General features: G+C 31.5%; 1 protein-coding gene across 4 annotated transcripts in view; it reads right to left on the bottom strand.

Annotated features, from left to right (window-relative positions):
* Positions 1-23,169, bottom strand: part of Brinp3 (BMP/retinoic acid inducible neural specific 3) — a 361,134-nt gene that overhangs the window by 331,782 nt on the left and 6,183 nt on the right. For all 4 annotated transcript variants that reach the window (XM_021198220.2, XM_029539331.1, XM_021198221.2 and 1 more), the window contains one exon: positions 8,076-8,361. In XM_021198220.2, coding sequence (XP_021053879.1) covers positions 8,076-8,311 — 236 coding nt within the window. In that variant the 5' untranslated portion in view covers positions 8,312-8,361. The remainder of the gene's footprint in view (positions 1-8,075; positions 8,362-23,169) is intronic.

Genomic DNA, 23,169 nt, shown 5'->3' with positions numbered 1-23,169 from the left:
ATTCAACCACTAGGACTAATAACTTCCATTATGTGAAAACCCTTAAAAATCATATATAAGAAACAAAAGCTTGAAGATATTAGGGAAAAAGAAGTAATAGGTTTTATAGCCAACAGCCCGGAACACACAAGTGTATAAAAACTCTCACCTGTTATTATGAAGGACATATTTATAAAACACTTGTAAAAGACAAGCAAGTACAGTTATAAAGCCCCAAGCTTAACTTGAGGTAAAAAGATGATCTACACATTCTTATGAATTCCCATTTATTTTTATTATAGGAGGATTGATCTTATCATTGAAAATATATATAGTGATGAAACTGAGTAGTTATGTTCACAGATCTGGTTACAAAAGTATAATAAAAGTAAAGATGCTAAAATCTGAGGAATCTGTCTTCACAGAATTGATTACTCCCAAAGGGTAGAAAAAAATAACCTAAAATGCCTGTTTATCATTATAATAAAAGATATTTTGTTGAGATGCACTTAGTGTTTTAAGTCAGGCAGATGTAAATATAAAGAGATGTCCTTGAGCCAGGCAGGATGGCGCACGCCTTTGATCCCAGCACTTGGGAGGCAGAGGCAGACGGATTTCTGAGTTTGAGGCCAGCCTGGTCTACAGAGTGAGTTCCAGGAAAGCCAGGGCTATACAGAGAAACCCTGTCTCGAAAAAAAAAAAAAAAAAAAAAAAAAAAAAAAAAAAAAAAAAAAAAAAAAAGAGTTGTCCTTGATAGAAAAATTACTGTCCTGCTCAAGGAGCAGAAGTATAAATAGAAAGATGAAAAAAATCAGCGTCTGTATTCTGATTAATATGAATTAGCAATTGCTTAAGTGGCAGTGACATTCAAGGATAAGAAAGTCCATTGGGTACATGCCATCAAATAATGATTTGTAACATGGGATTCAGGATCATTTTATGTGGGACTGAGTGGCATCACATGGGAAAGAAAACAACCATACAACAGAGACTGGATTAAGCTTGTTTACTATTTCCTACTCTGTGACAAAAATATATTTTCTTTTCCTAAAAGACTTCTAAGGTATTTTGTGGATGACCAGTCTATGCAATAAAACTTGATTACATTCACAAATAGTCAATATAAAAATCAGCATCAGTTAATCTTTATTAGTTTTTATACTTTTATTATAATAATTTTGATATGTCTTATAATTTCATTTATAGTTATTTGAAACTGTTTTGGAATTTAATTTTACTTGGGCTCAATTTTTTTGTAAAAGTACATCACATAATTCAACAAAATACTGTTTTCTAAGCTTTTATGGATTACTTTTAGTTATTTTACTGAGCTTTCAAAGATTTTTGAAATTTTCTTATTACTGAAATGAAATGTGATTGGTTGTCAATAGTATTGTAGTACTTACAATATTCAGAGCAACTAACTAATTTTCTTAAAATTAACTTCTGTATATTTATATCATTATATCTTTAGAGTAATATTTTGAGAGCTTTAAAATGCAATGATATGCTTACAAGTGTGTTTAATAGTTAAGGAACATCTGTGTTTGTGTGTAATTAATATGAAAACTGAACCCTACCACAGGGGTTTAAGATGATTACTAGTTCCATCATTTGTCATGGTAAAACATTTCTTACTTCAGTAACCAGAATATTCACCCAAAGTTTTGTAGAGCACAAATCCAGCTGTGTTATTGCCTTATATTTCTCTGCATTGGGTTTCATAAAGTGAATTTTGCCAGAACGTACATGTTGCTAAGAAATGAACTGAGACACTTTATGTTTCTGTGCGCATGTGTATTTGTATATGTATTTGGTATAGTTTTGTGTATGCATGCATGTATAAGGCTGTGCTTATCTATGTAGCCTGTAAGCTTGTACTGACCAGAATTTGGCATAATTTACTTTCCTATATCCATCTCCTGCTTATTTTTTGATGTAGGGTCTCTAACTGAGTTTATGGAAATATAAGGTTATGTCTAGATTTTCCTGGATTCTAGGCATTAGAACCGAGTTCTAGAAAACCACCTCTCCATCTAATTAAGAAATTATGCTCAGTATCACTATTCATGTATTTCCTTCTAGACTTTCCAGATAAACATGTAAAGAAACATGACAAAATCAATTAAAATATAAATAAATACCATCTTACAAATAATGTATTTCACAAGATAGCATACGGTATATTTTTCAGATTTCTATATCCTTTATTCTTCTATCATTTCCTACATATATGATGAAGAAGTCATTGCAGTATGACTACATCACAAATTAGGTCCACAGACAAGGGAAGACTGCCTACCTTCTTATGAAGCACGTGACAGCTTTCTGAGCTTGTAGACACCTGAAAGCAACGATGACACTGACATCTGAATTTGAATTGACTTCCTGTCTGCTGCTCTTGCCCGAATGGTTAAGACAACTCTATTTTGTAGCTTAAAAAGATTTGCCAATTGTTAAACTACTGACATTCCTTCCATGTCTTGACATTCATTTCACTATCAAGCTTAATTTATCTGTTGTTCTGAGTTTTAATGTTATCAACTGTAGATCTTATTTCGTTGAAGATTTTAAAAGATTATTTCAGGATTTAAAAGGCACTAAGTAAACAATCTCCATGAATTTTACTTCAGTATGTGTAAATTATTACTGCAGTACGCCAATCTATGCCGTCTCTATAATCCGTGTTATATGTGATAAATGATGATTTACCTGATAGCAATGGGAGGGGAGGCCCTGGGTCCCGAGGAATTTTGATGCTCCAGTGTAGGCGGAAGCTGGATATGTGGGGCAGGAAAGTATTGGTGGGTGGGGGAGCACCCTCATACAGGCAAAAGGGAGGGAGGAGGGCACATGTAGGATTGGGGGGGGGGGTTGGGGGAGGGGTAATCGAGAAGTGGAATATCATTTAAGATGTAAATGAATGGAATTATTAATAAAAGAAAGAAAAGAAAAAAACATATAAATCCTTGCCTCACCTACCTTTATAATAAATAAGACTTTGATACATTATGCTGTTATATAGAAAATCACCCCAAAATTATGAGACCTTAAACAGTTACAGATTTCATTAGGTCATTGACAGCAGTATATATTTATTATTTTAAAAGGTTAATTTACTGAGTGAGATCTATCAATACGTATTTAACACAGGTAGAGTACATTTCAAAAATCAAGATATTTTAATCCAATAAAATTACTTATACATGGAGACTTATTTTTCTGTAATTATGAAAAAAATATTTCAAAAAAAATTTATATGAATGCTTTCATCTTTTCCCACTTTATCCTGTTTTGTATTTAAAATCTTTGAATATTTATTCTTTTTAATTGTAGAAAATATATATATTTTAATATATATATATTTAACTATCAATTAAGAAATGATTATTTCTTTTAACAGTGGATTTATTATGGAAATGTAATGGAATAAATGTCTCGCATAAAACTGCATTTGTGTGCAAGTTATGAAGATTTAAAAATCTTCAAATGTGTATATTGAATTTGGAGATAGTTCCAAGGAACTATTAATTCACTTTGACACTGTCTTATTTTAACTCAAAGCTTGTAACATTCTCTTTGCAATGTTTGTATTATGACTACAGATTTTAATTATAAGACATCAGCATATTATCATCGTCAACATATATAGAGAGAAATATGATGTTATCATTATCTTGGATTTTTCTAATTTCAGCATATGTAATACAATTTTAACATTGTTCCTAACAAGCTGCTTGATTTTGTTTAATCACACTATATATAAATATATTGTATTTCCTTCACTTAAGATTTTCTTATAGAGCATAACCTGCGACTAATGTTCACTATTTTCATGTCAATGTTATTATTCCTGAGTGATAACTGGGTTCATATGAATTGCCTTATGATGTAAGATATCCTTAAAATCCCAATACTGTGAAGATATTCAAATTATTCTTCTGGAAATATTTTGTTTTTATGAACATCATTTAACCATGAAAATACATATTTTGCATATTTAATAATAATATATTGGACTAATATTTTTGTAATCACACTCTTAACAAAGAGTTATTTAATGAATCAACCACCCTTTCACATTGGATACATATTCTGTGATATGTGAAGCAGTCATGTAAGTCTGTATAATTTTTAGAAAGATAACCGCTGTAAGATTTTTTCTTTTAAATTATTTTCTCTAAATATGTATAGCAAAATGCATGCATATATATGATATATGTATATGTATATATATGGCTTTATAGAAATAGCATACAATCAAGGACATCCCAGAAGGTAGCACTGATGTGACTATGTGAGGCTATTTTGAGCAAACAGCATTGCTTTACTTGCATTTAAACTTCAAGAAATGAAGTTCAAGATAATGTATTTGTATTTATTAATATATTTGATCATGTCCCTTTTAAGAATTTATTCAAGAAGCTTGGTTAAAAATTAGTAAAGCACAGAATGGATGGTAATTTTTTCTCTCTACTGTTGCATTACAACATTCTTTGAAAAAGAATGCAAAAAAAAAAGCAAAAAAACAAATTATAATAGTATTGCTTATCTATACTTACTTTGAATTCTAAGAAAATCACCCACACAACATCACAGTTTATTTCTGCAGGTAGTTTACTAAAGAATGGGATAAGGAAAGTCGAAAGAACTTTTAAAAACCATATTCGAAGTTTAAACGCTGTGTAGTTTCTATTAACGGAGCAAAATTTATGAAGGGCGTGAGCTTGGAATACACAGGAGTGCTTCAAGAGAGACATCAGCTTGCATTATTGATAGAAATTTCCTCATCTTAGCTTCCTATAAGATGTTAAATTGCTAAGTGGAGATTTATCAATATACCTTGTTAGGTTGACTTGCTGGAGAAACTTGTACAAACACTGATAAACTCACTGCCTTAGAAATCTTTGCCAAGTAACTATGAAGTTAAGTTCCCTATTAAAAACTAAATAATTTTATTTCTACTTTATGTTTCACTGGCAAACATGTCTACGGTGTAACTGCTTTTATTACTTCTTTTTCGTTATTTTAAAGATTTATTTAACTTTATTTTGTGTATATTTTTTATGGGTATTCTGCCTAGATGTGCCTATGTATCACATGACAATGTCAGGCCAACAGAGGTCCTAAAAGGGCATTGGATTATTTTGACCTACAAGTATGGTTGATTGTGAGTCATCATGTAAGTGCTTGAAATTGATTCTTGGTCCTCTGGAGCCATATGTCCACAGACCCTTATGTTACCTTTTAATGCTGCATGCTTTGATTCTCTTTTCAAACCATATGATGATCATTTAAAACTCCATTTTTAAATTACAACCAGTGGACAGAAGTATAGTGGACAGAAGATTCTATATCCTCCAGATCCTAAGCCATGGAGAACTCCTGGAGTCACTCATAAAATTTTCAGTACAAGTTCTCAGGCACTTCTGTTTAAACTTGCCCAATTTAATAAACAAAAAAAAAATTGGCAAATCATTTAAATAAAATGCAATAATAAATAACAAAGGTTTCACAGTTTAATATGTCACAGTATTACATAGTGAATAGTAGTAATACAAATATCTACCATTTTACACTTGTAAAACTTTATGTCTAATGTGGCATAGGGAGGTTATTTGCATTGTTACTATACAGCAAAAGGAGTTCTGCAGCAGAGACTGCTACACATCTCAAATGAGACACTGCTCCCATAATTTCCAGAAATAAAATTTAATAGTACTTTATATTTGCTTGTTTTAAAAAATACAGACAGAGGCCTTTTTTATTTTACAAAAAAACAAACAAACAAAAAGCAAAAAACAAAAATTGCACCTTTTTGAAATGGGAGAAAAGAATTTTATACGGTTTTGGGGTATGTGAAACCAGTGATCTTTAATAATCTCATCTTGCTCTAGCATTTGAAGTGAAAGAGAAGATATGCTTCCAGGAAAGGAGATGAAATGAAGAAAGACTCATGAAAGAAATTTGACCTAATTATGTTAACATGCTTAATATGTTCTAAATTCAGAGCTAATGTCTTCCAGAAGATTTGGCAATGTAATATGCCACATGAAGGATTTTATGGCAGTCATAAGCAATAGTAGATATGGCTGATTACTTTAGAAAATCATATGGTCTTTAAAATGATAAGCCAAGTATATAATGTGGAATATATTAATTTTCCATCTGTGTTGCTAATATCTATAATTTTCATATCAGTATTTATGGCAAATATATGAACAAATTTGAAGAGTCAATAACTTTATTTTTTATTTTATGAAAGACATGATTTCTCTGTGTAGTCTGGTGATTGCTCTGTAGACCCTGACTGACCTTGAACTCTGAGATGTGCCCGTATCTATGCCATCTGAGTTCTGGAATAAAGGCATGTGCCACCACTGCCCAACATCTATAACTAATTTTTAAGAAAAATAAAGGATAAAAAAGGACGACCCCTATAAAGTTATTTTAATGTCTAATTCTATGATTGCCTATCCTTTCAAAAATGAAGTCAGTATCTTCAAAATAAATTTTTGCATATATGACATTGTGTGGAAAGTTATATAGCAACCTCTGTTCTTAAAGAAATGCTCTTTGTACAAACCAAGTTCCTATTCTCACCAACACTGAAAATCTCCAATTTCAGAGGTTGCATTTTTCATTTCAAAGCAATTATCAATGAAGATTGCATCATTAGAAAAGCACGAAAGCATTTAAAATGCTATAACCCAGCTCAGAACAGGTGGATTTTCAGCTTTGATTTTTAAAAATCTACTTAACACCTGAACATGCTATTTAAGCCACAAACAAAACACACAAGGAAGACAAATGAAAGTCACTTTAAGATTCCTAAAGACCAAGCAGTAGATGAACCTTGCAAAGACTCTCAAATTTTGTTTCCTTCACAACATTTTTAACTGTTGTGGCCCAAATAATGATTTGATTCAACTAAAAATCTGAAGAAACATATGGAAGCAGTCTGCTATTCACTTTTGGCCAATAGACCAAGCCACCAGAAAAAGTACACAGGAGATCTTAGAGCTCCAGAGAGAGACCCCAGGAAAACATAAATCAATGCTTTCTTGTCAGCCTGCCTGTCTGTCAAAAATCTTGTATGGCTTAAATGTTAGACATTCACAGTCTTAAAGTCCAGTTTCTTTACAGAGTTTATAAAGAGGAGCTTCTTAAGTCAGCAAATATTCACAAAAAAATGCTAGAAATCTCATGCCCTTTCTGTATCTGATAAATTTAGACAGAAGATACTTAATATATATCACTGTCTTTAAGGATTCAGACTAAGATTTTTTTTCCTGCTTTTTAGACACAATGGTCTAAGGACTAATGGACTAAGGTATTGGAGTGATCAGTTCAATAATAAATGGAACTTGTATATATTCTGCATCTTCTGCAAATATGGTCTGTAAATAAAACTTATAATTTTTTTCTTTATTCTATATAAAAGACTATGCACAGACCTGAAACACACTGCCCTCTGGTGCACATACTGCATGAAATAAAATATTTATAGAACATTATCTGAGTAGTTACAGACAGAAAAATGATAAGCTAAAATTTATTCTTCACAAATGCCAAAAACTGGGAGTTGCCCAGTCTTTCCCAAAGAAACAATACAAAGCAATAATTTGCATAAACATCACTAGTGACAAATATAAATATGATCTAATTCATTTAAGTGACCCCTAGTAATCATCTGTTCAACGGACTCTGAGCTGTATGGGAATAATCAGTTTTTGCTTGTTCCAATATATGACTTCTTTTGTATAACTTAGACTTCACGTTTTAAAAAAAAACCTTAACAAACATATCTGAGACCTTTTGTGTTGTTTCCTATCATATGCATCTGTCAGGCTCTCATTTATATTAATACTTTCACTTTTTTTCAAGGGTAAGAATATACAATTACTTTCCTGTAAACATGGACAAGTTGACAAAACTTCTCAGTGACTAATTACAAGATTTTTATTCCCATTTAGGCTGAAGACTAATAAAAGTTTTTAAAAGTAATGATAACCCTTCTGTTACTTTTCAATGGAACAGCCCTTATTTACACACAACCTCCAAGTATGATATTTGTAATTGCCTTTCTTTCATACCTGTATATCTTGTATCTTGTGCTAAATCCCTGTCGGCTTCTGTCCACAAAATCTGTGTACTCCTGTGAGCGATGGAAGGGTCCCTTATCAGAGAGGAGCCAGTCGAAGGGGCTTGTGGCATGCTGGTCAGAGACAGCAGCAACCGCTAAAACCCAGCAATGAAGACTCAGTACTATCCACTCCCATAGAGCCATCAGAGAGGACAATTCAGCACCAGCTCTGCGCCGCCATATCATGCTTCCACTGGGGACTTAGAGCCTTCATCCTCTCAGCTTTTCCTCAACACCTAGACAGAATACAAAGGCAATTAGTTACCCTTCAAGAGACTACATCTTCGGAGGTGCTGAGTTGCCAAACTTTTCTTATCTTAGATAGCCTATTAAAATGTTTTTAAATTGGACTGTAACAGAATTGAACAAGAAGAAAAACAAAATTACCTTTTGTTTCAGAGCTATATTATGTTTATACTTTGTATCTAAATTTCTAGTTCAATAAAAGTAAAATCATTAAGTAAATTATACGCTATGTTATAACAATGCCATCCAGTGGATTATTCATTAAATGTCTTAAGCAATAATAAGCTTGAACATATAAATTTTTTCTGCTAACTTATTTGGAAACTTCTATATAATCAAAATAATAGCAATGGTTTATATGTTATTATATTAAACTGTATAAAATTTATATTAAATGAAGCAAATAAATAAGTGCATAATAAATTTTGACAATACATATGTTTGATATTTTATTTTCTAATTTATTTTTAATATTTACTATATATATATATATATATATATATATATATATATATATATATATACTAACATGAATATATAGAGATACAGATATATTAAATCTAGATAGATATAGTGTATATGTGAGTGTGGCTTTAATGTGTCTGAGTTCACATATACATGAGTCACAGTGCATGTGGGAACATTGAGAACGACCTCAGATGTGTTCTTCTTGCTGTCCACTTCCTTTAAGGTAGGCTATTCTGAACAAATGCCGATAATACTTGCCTAGAGGTTATTTGGATCCCCCTTTCTTTTTTTCTCTTCATAAGAGTGTTGGCTTTTCATTTTTGCATGCTACTACTCCTGCTGTAAGTTGCTAGTTAGTTAGTTTGTTTGTTTGTTTTGAGATTAAACCCAATTCAACTGATTGAGCATAATCAGCTCTTATAATTATTTCAAGGGATCTGCTTATGTTTGTTTTTGAGACAAAATCTATGTAGAACCGACAACCCTTCAGCTAAATTTGTCTCAGTCTCTTGGCACTTTAGTGTGCGTACCATTACACCTAGCTATTTTAGCTGTTTTGAGAAGAGCATTTTAAGTAAATTATTCAGATAACATCTATATTATCTAACTAAATGTGGAATAAAATAATTGCTCAGAGAACACAGTGATACGTAAGTGTCTGCACACAATCAATCATGTGCATATAGACAGATAATAGCTAGGTAGGTCAATGTTTATGATAGTGTAAGAAGGAAAGTATTAGTACAGGAATATGTTTTTCATATTTACTTAAACTTTTGGCTTTATCACTGGAAAAATTGTATTTTTTTCTAATGATTTAAGAGATCGATACTGTGTCTTATCCATACATAAATGTATACAGTTCTTGTGAACATAAAAACTAAACAATATAGAATATTCACAAACTTTGGAACTAAATACACAATACTATATCCTTCCAAGAATAAAGTAAGAGACATATAATCCCAGCAAAATACCCCCAGTGTGTAATTCTACAAATAATTCTGTGCTAGGCTGCCTATATTGTATAATGTCTATGTATTATGAACAACATGTTCTAGAAATACTTGATCTTAGTTGTCTTTCCCATTCTTTTTTAAAAATGACATCATAAGGAGTTCACATTGTTAGTTGTAGGAAGTTTTAGGGTAGAAGCTTTATCCTGAAGAAGTCTTCATAATATAACCAAAGTTCACAATAGTAAGTCAACTACTGCGTAGTTGCTTGCATGTCTTTTGCATTCTTTTGCATTCAGATGAGAATTTGATAGCATTAATTTATGGTTCTATCTGTATCTCCCCATATTTTACTTAATCTTAAACTGCTTTGATAAAAGAGCTACTTAGAAATAATTTGTAACTAAAAGTACATAAAAATCATAACAAAACCACATGACCTGTATCACAATTTTGATCTCTACAAACTTACAGAAAGTATCTACAAAATACATTGAGTTTCCCAATCTCATTAAGTAGCTCCACTCTTCTGATTAGGAAAAACTCTTTGTAAGCAACATAGAAAATTATCCCATGGAAGTACTTTTAAACCAGTTCATTACAAGGTCTTATATGGTATGTTAAAAGTAAGAACGTATATGACTTATTTCATAGTCACTGCTAGTTTACAAACATGATTGCCAAATTAGTCAGTTCAAAACTCTCATATGTCTTAGGTAAAATTAATGTATCTCCATACTGTCTCACTTATATGGGGACTGTATCTTAATAACTTTGCTGTTAATTTGCATTCATTGATTGCAGTATATGGTGTAATATCCTTGGCATCAACAACTATTATTAGTCTATGCCAAGCATTCATGAATTTCTACTTTATTTTAAAAAGAATTGAATTTTTAATTTTTTCCAATAAGAATCTGTATTGCACAAATGAACCCAGACCATACATTTAAAGACACTATTTCTTTTAAATCTGTATTAAAGGTAATCTAACCTTAAAGGTAATGATTTTGATTTGAAAGAAATCTGTAGCCACAGTGTCTTCCAGAGCTTTCTGATTAGCAAAATATACTTGTGACTAATCTGTTGAAATTATTTAAATAAAGATGATTTGTGTGACTAATAACTTGGAAAAATGATACCTTAAAATCAGTACCATGCTCAACTTCCTCAAGAACAATTTTACCGCATCTGGGAAGTCCAGGTTTGGCTAAAGGATCTTGCTTTAATTCATGATGGCTGTGACATCTTTGTAAGTTCTGAAGCTGCCTTTGTGCCTTGGTGTCCTCACTTGACCTGGGCACACCTCACTGGTCTTTCGTTATTGGACTGAATGATAGACTACATTACTGTTCTATAAAAGAATGTTTTATGAAATAGTTTCTAACTACTACATAGAGCTGCTTTGCCCTGAGTTTTACTAGTACAGTTGTAGATATTTTATCTGAGAATAACTGCAGATGGATTGTCACAGGATCCAAGAATGAAAAAAATCAATAAGGTAATAATCAAATTCATCAAGTTTCTTCCTAAGATTAAAAAAAAAAATCTATAAAGTGATCTTGACCTCCATGAATAACTATAAAATTAACTGACCAAAATTGGAACTAAAATTGTCGATGCAAAATGTTTTCTAGAACCTTTAATTATCTAGTGTTCTTTGTTTGTTTGTTTGTTTGTTTTTTGTTTTTGGAAAAGAGAACAATAAAATAAAATGAAGAAAAAAAATCATAAAAATCAAATAGAAAACCATGATATTTAGTATGATATGTATTTTTATTAGTAGTATTGCTAAGATGTCCTTTTTATAACAAAAGGAAGTAAATACAGAAACTCTCACATTTTCAAAAATGTGTATTATATATAATACTGTTATAAATTCTATTTCATATAGTAATACTCTATGTTGAGTGTTATATATTCTATTTTTTTTTTTTGGTTTTTCTAAATTTATTTGCAAAGTAACAACAGTCTTTTAAAAATCCATGCTGCATAAAACATACAAAATGATATGTGCCTTAATTAATAATAATAATAATAATAATAATACAGACATTCAAGTAGATACTAACAATTCCTTCTTAGCTTTCTGTGATCCTGCTTCCATTTTAGTATCTTATGTTTATCTAAATCAGGTTATAAAATGTATATGAAATTCATAAAAATTTAAATATTATAAAATTTTTGCATAACATTACCATTGAATTTCTAATATGATTGAACGTATGAATATAAAATCTAATGTTAAGGAATACTCATCAAGGAAGCTCCTTTTGCACTGTTATCAATGACTGCAGGATCACAGGTGAGAAAGAGGGACATAGAAGGCTTCTTTGATGACCCCTCCCCACCTCCAAAGTAACAGCCTAGACAAGAAGCCATCAAAGAGAAGTCTTAAAAGTTGTGATAAGGATGCCCAAGTGTAGTTCTATGCAAATGATGGCTTCTGGGAGGAGTGCAGGTTGGGAAGAACTCAGTTTTCTTTAAGGCAAGTAGGAGTTTGAGCATGCTACAGTGAGCATATGCGTATTACCAGTTGAACTTGTGGGTTTGTTCGTTTGTTTGTTTTTCTTTTTTTGAAATTCTAAAATCATCAGTCAAAATATCATGCTAAGAAAAACAAAAGAAAAGAACAAAAAATATCAAAAAAAATTCACTGATGTAGTATTTACAGACTTTAGACTGGTAGACCATGTCTGAGTCTAATCTTTGACACTGCAATGCATTTTTCATTAACTTACTGGATGTTAAGTAAAAAACACTTTTATTTTGAAAAGAACATGGATACTGTATTATTTCTCCATATAGATATATTATTTTCATTTAGATTAACTCTGCTCATGTATAAATATTTTCATAAAATAATTCCATCAAAAATTCCTACTTAATTTCAACCATGGGAAAACCAAAGAAAAGTTGACAGACCAGTATAATAAACACATTTTTCAATCACTCATTCTCTCTCTCCCCTACACCCTGCTGCCAAAGGCAGGGAAAGATCACAGTTTCTAGAAGTCTGTAGAGCAGCATTTAAACATCATGCCTTGTGAAAATGCTGCACTATTCCATAGGCTTTGCTTCCATGCTTAACAATGTGGAAGTTGGCAAACATAAAACACAGAAACTATAAAATAAATGTTAGCTATGCAAATGCTATATTTATTTTAAGAAACACACATATATAAAATATATTCATTTAAAGAAGACATTTAAAATATAGAATCAAATAATATATAACATTCTGAAAATTAAAATATATAGGGTATAATTTATATAATACATGAATGTAATTTAATTATTGGATATTAAATAAAGACTGACGCTGAAACAAATATCTGTTATATTTATAAGAAATGAATAATGGGTTAAAAAGTATATATTTAGCTCTAATTTTTCAGCACTTTTCCTGAACAGAGATTGCTCAATTTCAGTGTGGTATAGTTCATAACTTAGAAAGCCACAATACAGATGAATATTATCTACAATGTGCAAAATGTGATAATTTGATGGATGTAGGTCACTCTTTTGACTAGGGATACTGCTTCTACGGTGAGGAATATACTACGGGAATATTTCTGTTCTGAAAACAGAACCTGGTTCCTCTACTATATCAGCAAGGACTTTCAATTCAGAGACATCACTGCAGCCACAAGCAAAACCGTCTTGATATTAAAAATCATTGACACAGTTATAAAAGTGATTAAATATCCCATACCACATCATCGAAAAGGGGTATCAAGATCAAGCATATTATCATGATTGGAGACACAAGTAACATTTTGACTGTCATTTTTAAAAAATAATTTCTACCAATAAAAAACATGTGTTACCATCAAACAGATCCTCTTCCAGAAGAACCAAGAGTAGATCTCAGTGTGGTTCTCAATGTATATTACACTGTGTTGTCACTCTTAATTTCGATAATAATAAAATGGAGACTGAAATTTGAAAGCTTAAAATGCCTTTTCTGTAGAATGTCAAAAGGATTGATAACTTGGAATGTATTCGATAACTAAGGAGAAAAAGAATATGACTGTCAAAACCGTGTGATCTTTACACAGTTTTCTCAACCAAATTAACAACCACCAAACCCTCTGATATGACAAGTCTGTCACTAATATTTTCTTATTTTGATATACAATGTGGCATATGTTAATACATTTCTGTGTATTCTTTATAAAAATGAAGTTTGTAATAAATGAATCAGCATTGGAGCAAATACCGAGAAATGGTAAATTTAAAAAACACATCCCTACACAAACATAAAACAGCAAATTTCTCTGAGTATGTGCATGTTTCTACATGTTTGTGACTTTTGGTGTTCGGTTTTGTGGCCTAGTGACTTGTGAGGTTACATTTCTTTATTGCTTTAGTGAAATGTTAATGACAGTCTGCAATTTTGACATTAAAATATCCTAAAATTGTTTTACTTATACTATGTGTTGGATTTTTTTAAAAGGTAATGAATTGTACTGTAGTGAAATAAACTAGATTTTGTCATTTTTTAACAGAATGAATTTACAAACATGTTACAATATTTACCCATATATTTTACACACATACAGGACTACCTTCTTCGCTTCACTTTAGTGGGTATGTAGAATGATTGCTTGATTACGTTATTTTCTAAGAAGTATGAAATGTAATATGTAGAAGTGGGAATATTCTAACACTAGCTATCCTGGTATCCTTGACATAAATGAGAACTACAAAAATTTTAATTTATTTCGCATTGATAGCTTTTTTTTCAACAATTAGAATGTATTTGTGAATCTTTTAAAGCCAAAGAGCTATAGATCACAGAGAGATATATGTCTCAAAAGTCATCAAATTAACTAGACTAGTTATTAGTGGACTAAATAAAATTATCAGTGAAAAAAACATTGATATTAAATTCTTTTGGAATGATAAACATAACTTTCTTTAACAAATTAATTGTTCATAAGTATTAAAATTAAGAGCATATTAGAATAATAAATTAAGGATATATTAGATTCCTCAGGATTTTCTGAACATTTTCAATATTCTGGTGATAGCCTCTTCATAGTTTTGTTCATCTATTCAGAATACAGAATCTCCTTCTCAGTGTTTACTTAGCTCCTCCTGTGGCTCCTAACATTGCACATGCTATTTTGTGCATAGTAAAGTTTAAGCAAATATGCTGAGTTTAACTCTTTCCCCCCTAACTTTATAGGCTAGTTCACTATGTCTTCTGATACTAAAGATTCACACTATGCTGATCTACGAGTACTACATTATTCTATATTTTTAAATTCTGTAATAAACCTACTCTTGTAGGTATGACTCCAGTCTAGCTTCTCTGAATTGTATTTAGTAGGTCCTTAATTGGTTTCTCTCCCATCCACTTTAGAATATGAATGTTCTCACATCCTTCACATTGTATAGGTTAAAGCTGCCCATATAAGGGAATCTTTTATATATTTAGCTCTGATGAGCCTCTATTCCAGAGGACCCTTTCTCCTTATTTATTTTAACTCAGAAGGTAATACAGTGCCTCTGAGTTACAGCTCTAAGTGCTCTCCATCTTAATGAGGGTGAGTATTCCTGTGGGAAGTACATCCTGCAGTGGGAAGTAATCTCCTGCTTGATCCTGTCAATACAATCTTGTCCTACCAATAAAGAGGGCATTAAATGCTGCTGCCTAATGGTAGGACTGATTAGGAAAAATGAAGAGAAGGTGAGTTTCATTCCTTAACAGTGTCCAGCACATGAGAAAATGTTTCTTAGTAACACAAAGTGTGCGAGCCTTTTGGGCTACCAGATAGCTTAAAACATGAGAGTTTCAGCATGGGTGAGCATGTTAAAAATTTTTTATAAAATTCGTAGTGAGCATCATAAGGAATCACACAAAAACAGTCTAATGAAATCTGTTCAGAAATTGATGTTAGGAAATTAATTTTGATTCAATTGGACTCATTTCTAGTTTTAAAAGAATATTTGAGGGGCCTAGATATTTCAAGCATTTGTTACTCTTGTAAGAATATCTGGGATTGATTCTGAGGACATACATGATGACCCTCACCACTCATAACTGTGGCTCAAGGGGATCTGAGGCCCCCTTCTGACCTCTATGAGCTCCAGAGATGCATGGAGTGTACATACATATCCATGCAAGTAAAACAGTCATACACAAAAAATAAAATGACTTAAGAAAAACTAAAGAAATATGAGAGTACTGTGATAAAGATATTCTTCTGGATTTGACTCCCTTCTGGCTTCTCTGAATTGTGTTTTCATAGGTCCTTACTTAGTGTTGGATGCTTTCATTTCTGCAAGCATTATGTGCTGCAAACACTTTTGCAAAATCCAGACTTTCCATGGAGGAATGTCCTATTTATCTGTCTGGGTTCCTCTTCTTGAACTTTCCAGGTGAAGTCTCATCACTTTGGGAGAACGTTGAAAAACGTTTTAAGCAAGCATATTCTTTCATCTGACTTTCCTTCTTTTCATTTATCATCCACTGACTCATCTACTACAAACTTCTGCTTTTTTGTTCTATAAAGAACTGAATCAAATGCACTCACTGATAAGTGGGTATTAGCCCAGAAACTTAGAATACCCAAGANACAATTTGCAAAACACAAGAACACCAAAAAGAAGGAAGACTAACGTGTATATACTTCGTTCCTCCTTAGAACAGGGAACAAAATACCCATAAAAGAAGTTACAGAGACAAAGTTTGGAGCTAAGACAAAAGGATGGACTATCCAGAGACTACCCCACCAGGGAATCCATCTCATCATCAACCACCAAACCCAGACACTATTGCACATGCCAGAAAGATTCTGCTGAAGGGNCCCTGATATAGAGGCCTCTTGTGAGGCTATGCCAGTACCTGACAAACACAGAAGTGGATGCTCACAGTCAGCTATTGGATGGAACACAGGGCGCCCAATGGAGGAGCTAGAGAATGTACCCAAGGAGCTGAAGGGATCTGCAACCCTATAGGTGGAACAACAGTATGAACTAACCAGTACCCCCAGAGCTCATGTCTCTAGCTGCATATGTAGCAGAAGATGGTCTAGTCAGTCATCATTGGGAAGAGAAGTCCCTTGGTCTTGCAAACTTCATATGCCCCATAGAGGGGAAAGCCAGGGCCAAGAAGTGAGAGTGAGTGGGCAGGGGAGCAGGGCAAGGGGAGGGTATAGGGGACATTCGGGATAGCATTTGAAATGTAAATGAAGAAAATATCTAATAAAATAATTAAAAATTAAAAAGAACTGAATCAAACATTGCATTCTTACTATAAAGTCCCATTAAAACCATCCTTGAATAATACCCTACAGGTTTTTTTGCTTGTTTGTTTGTTTTAACAAGTGTCATGAAGAACGTTAGAGCCAATTGGCAATATATTACACTTAATATATTCTTATCTCGGAACAATGAAACAGAAGACAATTTATAGAAACAGAGTGGAAATAACAATTGCAGACACGAAGATTCAAGGTGGCTTTACCTCTCATGCTTTCTTGGATAGTCTTACATCTTATAACTCATACTTTATAAAAGAAATCTCCAAGATAATGATCATTCTTCTCTTACTTTCATGAATATGATCCTCAGTTTTCTTTTAGTAGAGATGTTGAACTGCTTTAAAATAGTGTCACTATCAAACAATTTTCAAAATGATCACTATAAATTAGTTCAGCAAAAGAAATAATACTTCTTCTAACTAAAATCATACTAGAAACAGTCTAAATAAGTATACTAAAATGCAGCCAGAAAACTTTAGAATTGGGTCACTAAACAGACAAAATTTGTGTTGTGAAGGACCAAAAATACCTCAGCGTTTGCCCAATTTGCAAAGAAAGGTCACAGCATAATTAAAAGTTATTTTGTTTAAAAAATGTAAATAATAATGTGTTCTCTAGCTACACACATAGAAAATATTAAATTTAGTTAACTTTCAAGGAAGACCCAGCTTTTTAAAATGTTAAACAGCTTATGATTATTCAGATCAGAGCGGAATTTCTTAAAATTAAAGATATTTTTTCAGATAAGAATTTCTGATAACCATTATCCAAGTATAAGAAAATTAAGTATGAAGTATTCACAATTTTTTGGTAGCTCCTAATTTTGTCTTCTTCCTATTTATAGATGCCACTCCATCCACACGGTAATTCCATGATAGTTTTCACAGCATGAAACAGTGATCTGTGACTATTTCTTATTTTTCTGGTATACCTTTAGTATCAACAACTGAGTCCCACAGGGTCACAGGCCTTATAGAATATGACATATAAACACTTAACTATAATAAAACAAATTTTGTGAAGAAAGTCCTTGTGGTATCAATCTGAGAGTTTATTTGTTTTAATTATTAAAACTAAATGAGCCACTAATTAAATAGTATTAAATTAAAATGTCCTTGATTCAAGGAACCTAGAATTCTTTTGAAAAAAAAATGAGATAATGTAAAATTATAATTCTAACACTTTTTTCTCATTTCCTGACTTCTTTGTCTCTTCAATTTTTTCCTTTAATATACATAATAGAAATATAATTTGAATTGACCTTTTTCTAGGCTGAAGCATTAAAAATCCATCTTCTTTAAAGAGAAATATATTGACAATATCAAGTTTGGACATTCCTGACAATGAAATGGGAGAGCAAGCACCACATCTCTCTTATTGGCTGAATAAGTGCTGAGAATATTTCAGATTACAAAGACTTGTGGACCTCTGCCTTAGCATTGCTTAGCTCAGCCATGTTTCTGTTGTATTTCTAAGGCTTTATATACACAATTATAAGCTTTTTGTTTGTTTGTTTGTTTGTTTGTTTTGTTTTGTTTTGTTTTTTTTCCAGACAGGGTTTCTCTGTATAGCTCTGGCTATCCTGGAACTCACTCTGTTGACCAGGCTGGCCTCGAACTCAGAAATCCGTCTGCCTCTGCCTCCCGAGTGCTGGGATTAAAGGCGTGCGCCACCACGCCCTGCAATTATCAGCTTTTTAATACATAGTTTTTGTTAAGAATCAAAAATAAAAACATAGCAGAGGTTATCTTACTAAGCAAACTAAGTCAGAATTGCATATTTAAAAAAAAGTAGGTTGTGCTCTTCAGTACCTTCTGAATTCCTACGGACTGATGATACCAGAAATGCACATATTTCTAATTGAACGGTGTATCTTCACTAACCTTATCATGTCTAACCTGGGTGACAGATATACTAGCTAATGAAATAGTCTCATACCACCTGATGTTAGTAATATACTGAGCTGAAATTAAGTCCTTTGCTTTTTTTTCTAATGGAAAACATCTGCTTGTATACTGTTCCTCAAAATAGAAATTAAGAAAATTTAATAATTTCAAGAACAATTCTGTACAAAATATTAATTTAAGTCCTATAATAGTTCTATTACTAGGTTCAAATGCTGATGCACTAAATTTGGATAGAAAACAATGTAAATTTTCATTAAATGTAACACACACACACATACATACACACACACACACACACACACACACACACACAGATGATATAGCTTAGATTCCACATTTCAATAACCATCATATATTTGGAGAAAATTCAGAAAAAATTAAAGTGGGCAAAATTATGTTTGATAATTAGAGAAGAGTGACCATTAGATAGTCCTGTTGTGTTGTTATGAAATGAACAGTAATTTGGAAATCAACTAAATAGAACACAACAGAAATTATTTCACAAATAATAGTCACAGTAAAAGCTATTTATCACACTTACCTGGGGCCTAACTTAGTAATATCTACATTTTAATGGATAAATTATATCAATAGAGAGGAAATAGTTGTGTTTACCTGAAACATCTCTAAAGGCCAGCAAAATATAGAATTTTGGCCAGTTTTGTGATGAAATAACCATGTAGGAGATGGATGGGTAGATTAAATTTCTGTTTGCCTTATGCACTATGGATCATTGAAAGTAAACAAGCATATTAATAGGTCATCACAGAAGTTCTTGGGAGCAGCTGCCCCTTCTTTGAAATCAAAATTGATTCTTCAGTTAGCTTTTATCTGGACAGGTTCATATGCAATAAAGGCAGTAGTGGTCTCCCGCCCGCCTATGTGCAATACACTGGAAATTTTTATACCTTCCAAACAAACTGAACAATGACATTTTAAATACTATTAGAGTTATGGTTGGATTAAAAAATAAAGATGCAAAAAACCTCACCATACTAGAGTTTACTGTCATTACAAAATATGATCAAAATTGTATCCCATATATAACTTACTACTCAAATATAGTACTGTGATTATATTATTCAATAAAGATTTTTTTTATATTTAAAATAATGGTAGTCAGTTCCTTGTGGTAAAGTTGTGGAAATAGATTGCTATAATGGAAAGAAGAGGATAGACAGAGTAATAAATGTATGGCACCAGCAATGTATTAACTCACAGTTAAGTATAAAATTTCCTACTTAAAAAAGTTTTTTTTTTCATTTCTCCATATACATTTACAGAATTATGTTTTAAGCCATGAGGATTTTTACTCATTAAAAACAGAACAGACAGCTGAGCTTATCACCTATCCCAAACACTTCCCAATTGCAATAGTTGTGTTATATATTTACATTAACTGTGATAGAAGACTTTGTGCTAATTAACATATCTCATAGCAGCCACAAAGATTCCTGTATTCAAAGTGTAAATATATTGTTTTTTACATAATAATAAACAACTAGAATAAACATGATTTATTTTGCTTTATTTAGTTTTGTCTCTCAGACAAGGTTTCACATCATATCTGAGACTGGGGTAAAACCGTGTAGCATAGACTAGCTAGCTTTGAAGTCAGAACAAATCCCTCGCTTTGGCTTTCTGAATTAGGGGATTTTAGACAAAAAAACAAAAACAAAAACAAAATCCACTACCAAGAACAATAAAGAAAAACATGTGATTTTTAAATATGATAGTTGAATAACCCATAATGTTCAAATATAATCTTTAAAATAACATTTTCCCCAAGCTAGCTTATGTCTGTGAATCTCATTATTTTAAATAAAAATTCTATTTGAATATAAATGTGAATATATAAAAAATTGCATGTTATGTACTGGCCACTATTTGAAACTGAGCGATCTAAAATTCATGCTCACTCAGTTCTGTTCTTTCCAAGGCTAGATTGTTTTATAATAGTGTAATATTCTAGAGATAGATTTAAAAATTAACAAGATGCAAGAGTCCAGAAAAGTTAATAAAATCTAGCTCAATCCTGATGAGGTTGGCTGATATAGAATTCAGGAAGAATAAGTCTATCTGTAAGTATTTCTTCACAGTAAATCTATAATGGAATTTAAATGAAACACACCATTATGAGAGAATAATTCTTGCATAGCATAGTGCTATAATACGTTTGAGTGTAATGCTCATATATTTATTAATCCAATCAATAAATGTGTATTTTATAGATTTAATTTGCTGGAACTATAATATGGTAGTTCCTTTATTAGCTATTAAGGAGAATTTGTTATACTTTGGGTGTTCTTAAGGCATCTAGGTAAATTAGGGTTTATATATTAAAACAATACTTAAAACAATTTGTGAAATAGGTCAGACTATGGATAAGTATATTTTAAACTGTAGGCATAATACATTTTACAAATAATAAATTAAGATTGAAAATAGTAGATATCAAATCAGTGTATGTCAAATATGTAGATTGTATATTACATTCTGCATCACAATTTGTATTTCCTTAATTGAAAGTAAACCTCTAAACAACACACCAATTTCATCCCTAAATATGTACCAGTGTATCCCATCCATTAGAAAGTATTAATTATGTAAATTCATCTTTGGGGAAAATAAATTTGCCACTGGATCACAATTGGACTTATGTCACTTGTTAAAGAATGAAAATTTTGTTACTTTGAATAAAAATTAGTAAACACTTGAAAACTCTTTCTGTTATTTATTTTAAACTTTAATAAGAGCAGTAGATTAATAATATAAAAAATTATCTGTGAAATCCATTCAATGGGATAGAAATATTTGTGAGAAATTGAATACAAATGTTCTTTATGAATCATCAAATATTTTTGAAAAGGATATAAGAGTCTTAAAATGCAAATGTCAATTATATTTGAAGAATACTGTGACGGGTTATGGTTGCCATTTGATACCATTAAGATAGCCATGAACTAGTTCTTGCTAAACTTTTCGGGCATTGATTTAATGGAAAGCCCATTAGTACTCAGATTAAATTCCAAATTCAGAGACTCGATTCTCTTTTATAAAAGAGAATAAACATTGTTGTACACTTTTATTATTTAAACAATTAAAATTGTCCATCAAAAAAAATGATATTAAAACAGAAAGTAGTATTTCTATCTTTTGACCTCAGTGGGAATTTATATATTTTAACATGGAAGTTATAAACTGATATAATATACATAATGATTTATTGAAATACGGTCCAGAATAATACTTCAAAGTGCTAAAACGAAATTCACCAAGTAGCTACTAAATTAAAACACTAACTGTTCAGATGTATTCCTCCTTCATTTTAGTAAACTGTGAATATATAAAAGACACTATAAATTGCAATTTAATGTTTTACTACTTTAACATTATTATATGAGACTACTCTTTATTTCATTTGAGGATGGAGATGATCAAAATGATAAGTATAAATCCACTAAGTATCATCATTTTCCTTCATTAATTGACAGCAAGAAGGCAGACAATTAAAATCCTCATTTTCTAAAACTGTATGTACTTTCTTAAAAATATAAAATGCAAGGAAAATGACCTGTCAATAAAACAACATCTGTAATGCCTCAGCAAGTGTGTTATTTTACCTTTTAAAAATGGAATAATAGTAAAACTCAGGTGGCACCAATACACAATAGACTAAGAATACTTCATAGTCACATTAAAATGGTTGAGTCAACTTTTGTTCTTAAGAAGTTATAACACTATCCTGAGACTAAGAAATCCAAGGGTACAGGAATCTTTGGAGTGGATGAACTGTGGCATTTTTGCAGCATGATTGCTTTTAACTTCTTCCAGTTTTATCTTGATACGTCCTTAGAAAACATTCTTTGTTACTCGTGCAAGAAATAAGAAAATAAATTAAAACTGGTGAGAACAAGTCTTATTAGGACAACATAAATGAGGTAGAACTAAAATGGAGATGCAGGAGAAAGTCTTCCAAGGTTCAGCTTTTCCTGTGAACTTCCTCTTCTGAGGGGAAGTAAGTAATGGAAAGAGTCTTCAAAAACTATTATCATTGATCCTATATCCTAAACATAATTACAAACATACATGGGCTTCTCTTTTATTAAAAAAAAATAGATTTATGTTAATCTTGTCCCATACTGTTATCATAGTCTCATTTATACTGGAAGTATTTTAATATTAATGTCAAT

This window comes from Mus pahari, chromosome 5 (assembly GCF_900095145.1).
Source record: "Mus pahari chromosome 5, PAHARI_EIJ_v1.1, whole genome shotgun sequence".
NCBI lineage: Eukaryota > Metazoa > Chordata > Mammalia > Rodentia > Muridae > Mus > Mus pahari.
The sequence above is the reverse complement of the archived record's forward strand: the minus strand, read 5'-3'. Positions and strand labels throughout refer to the sequence as shown.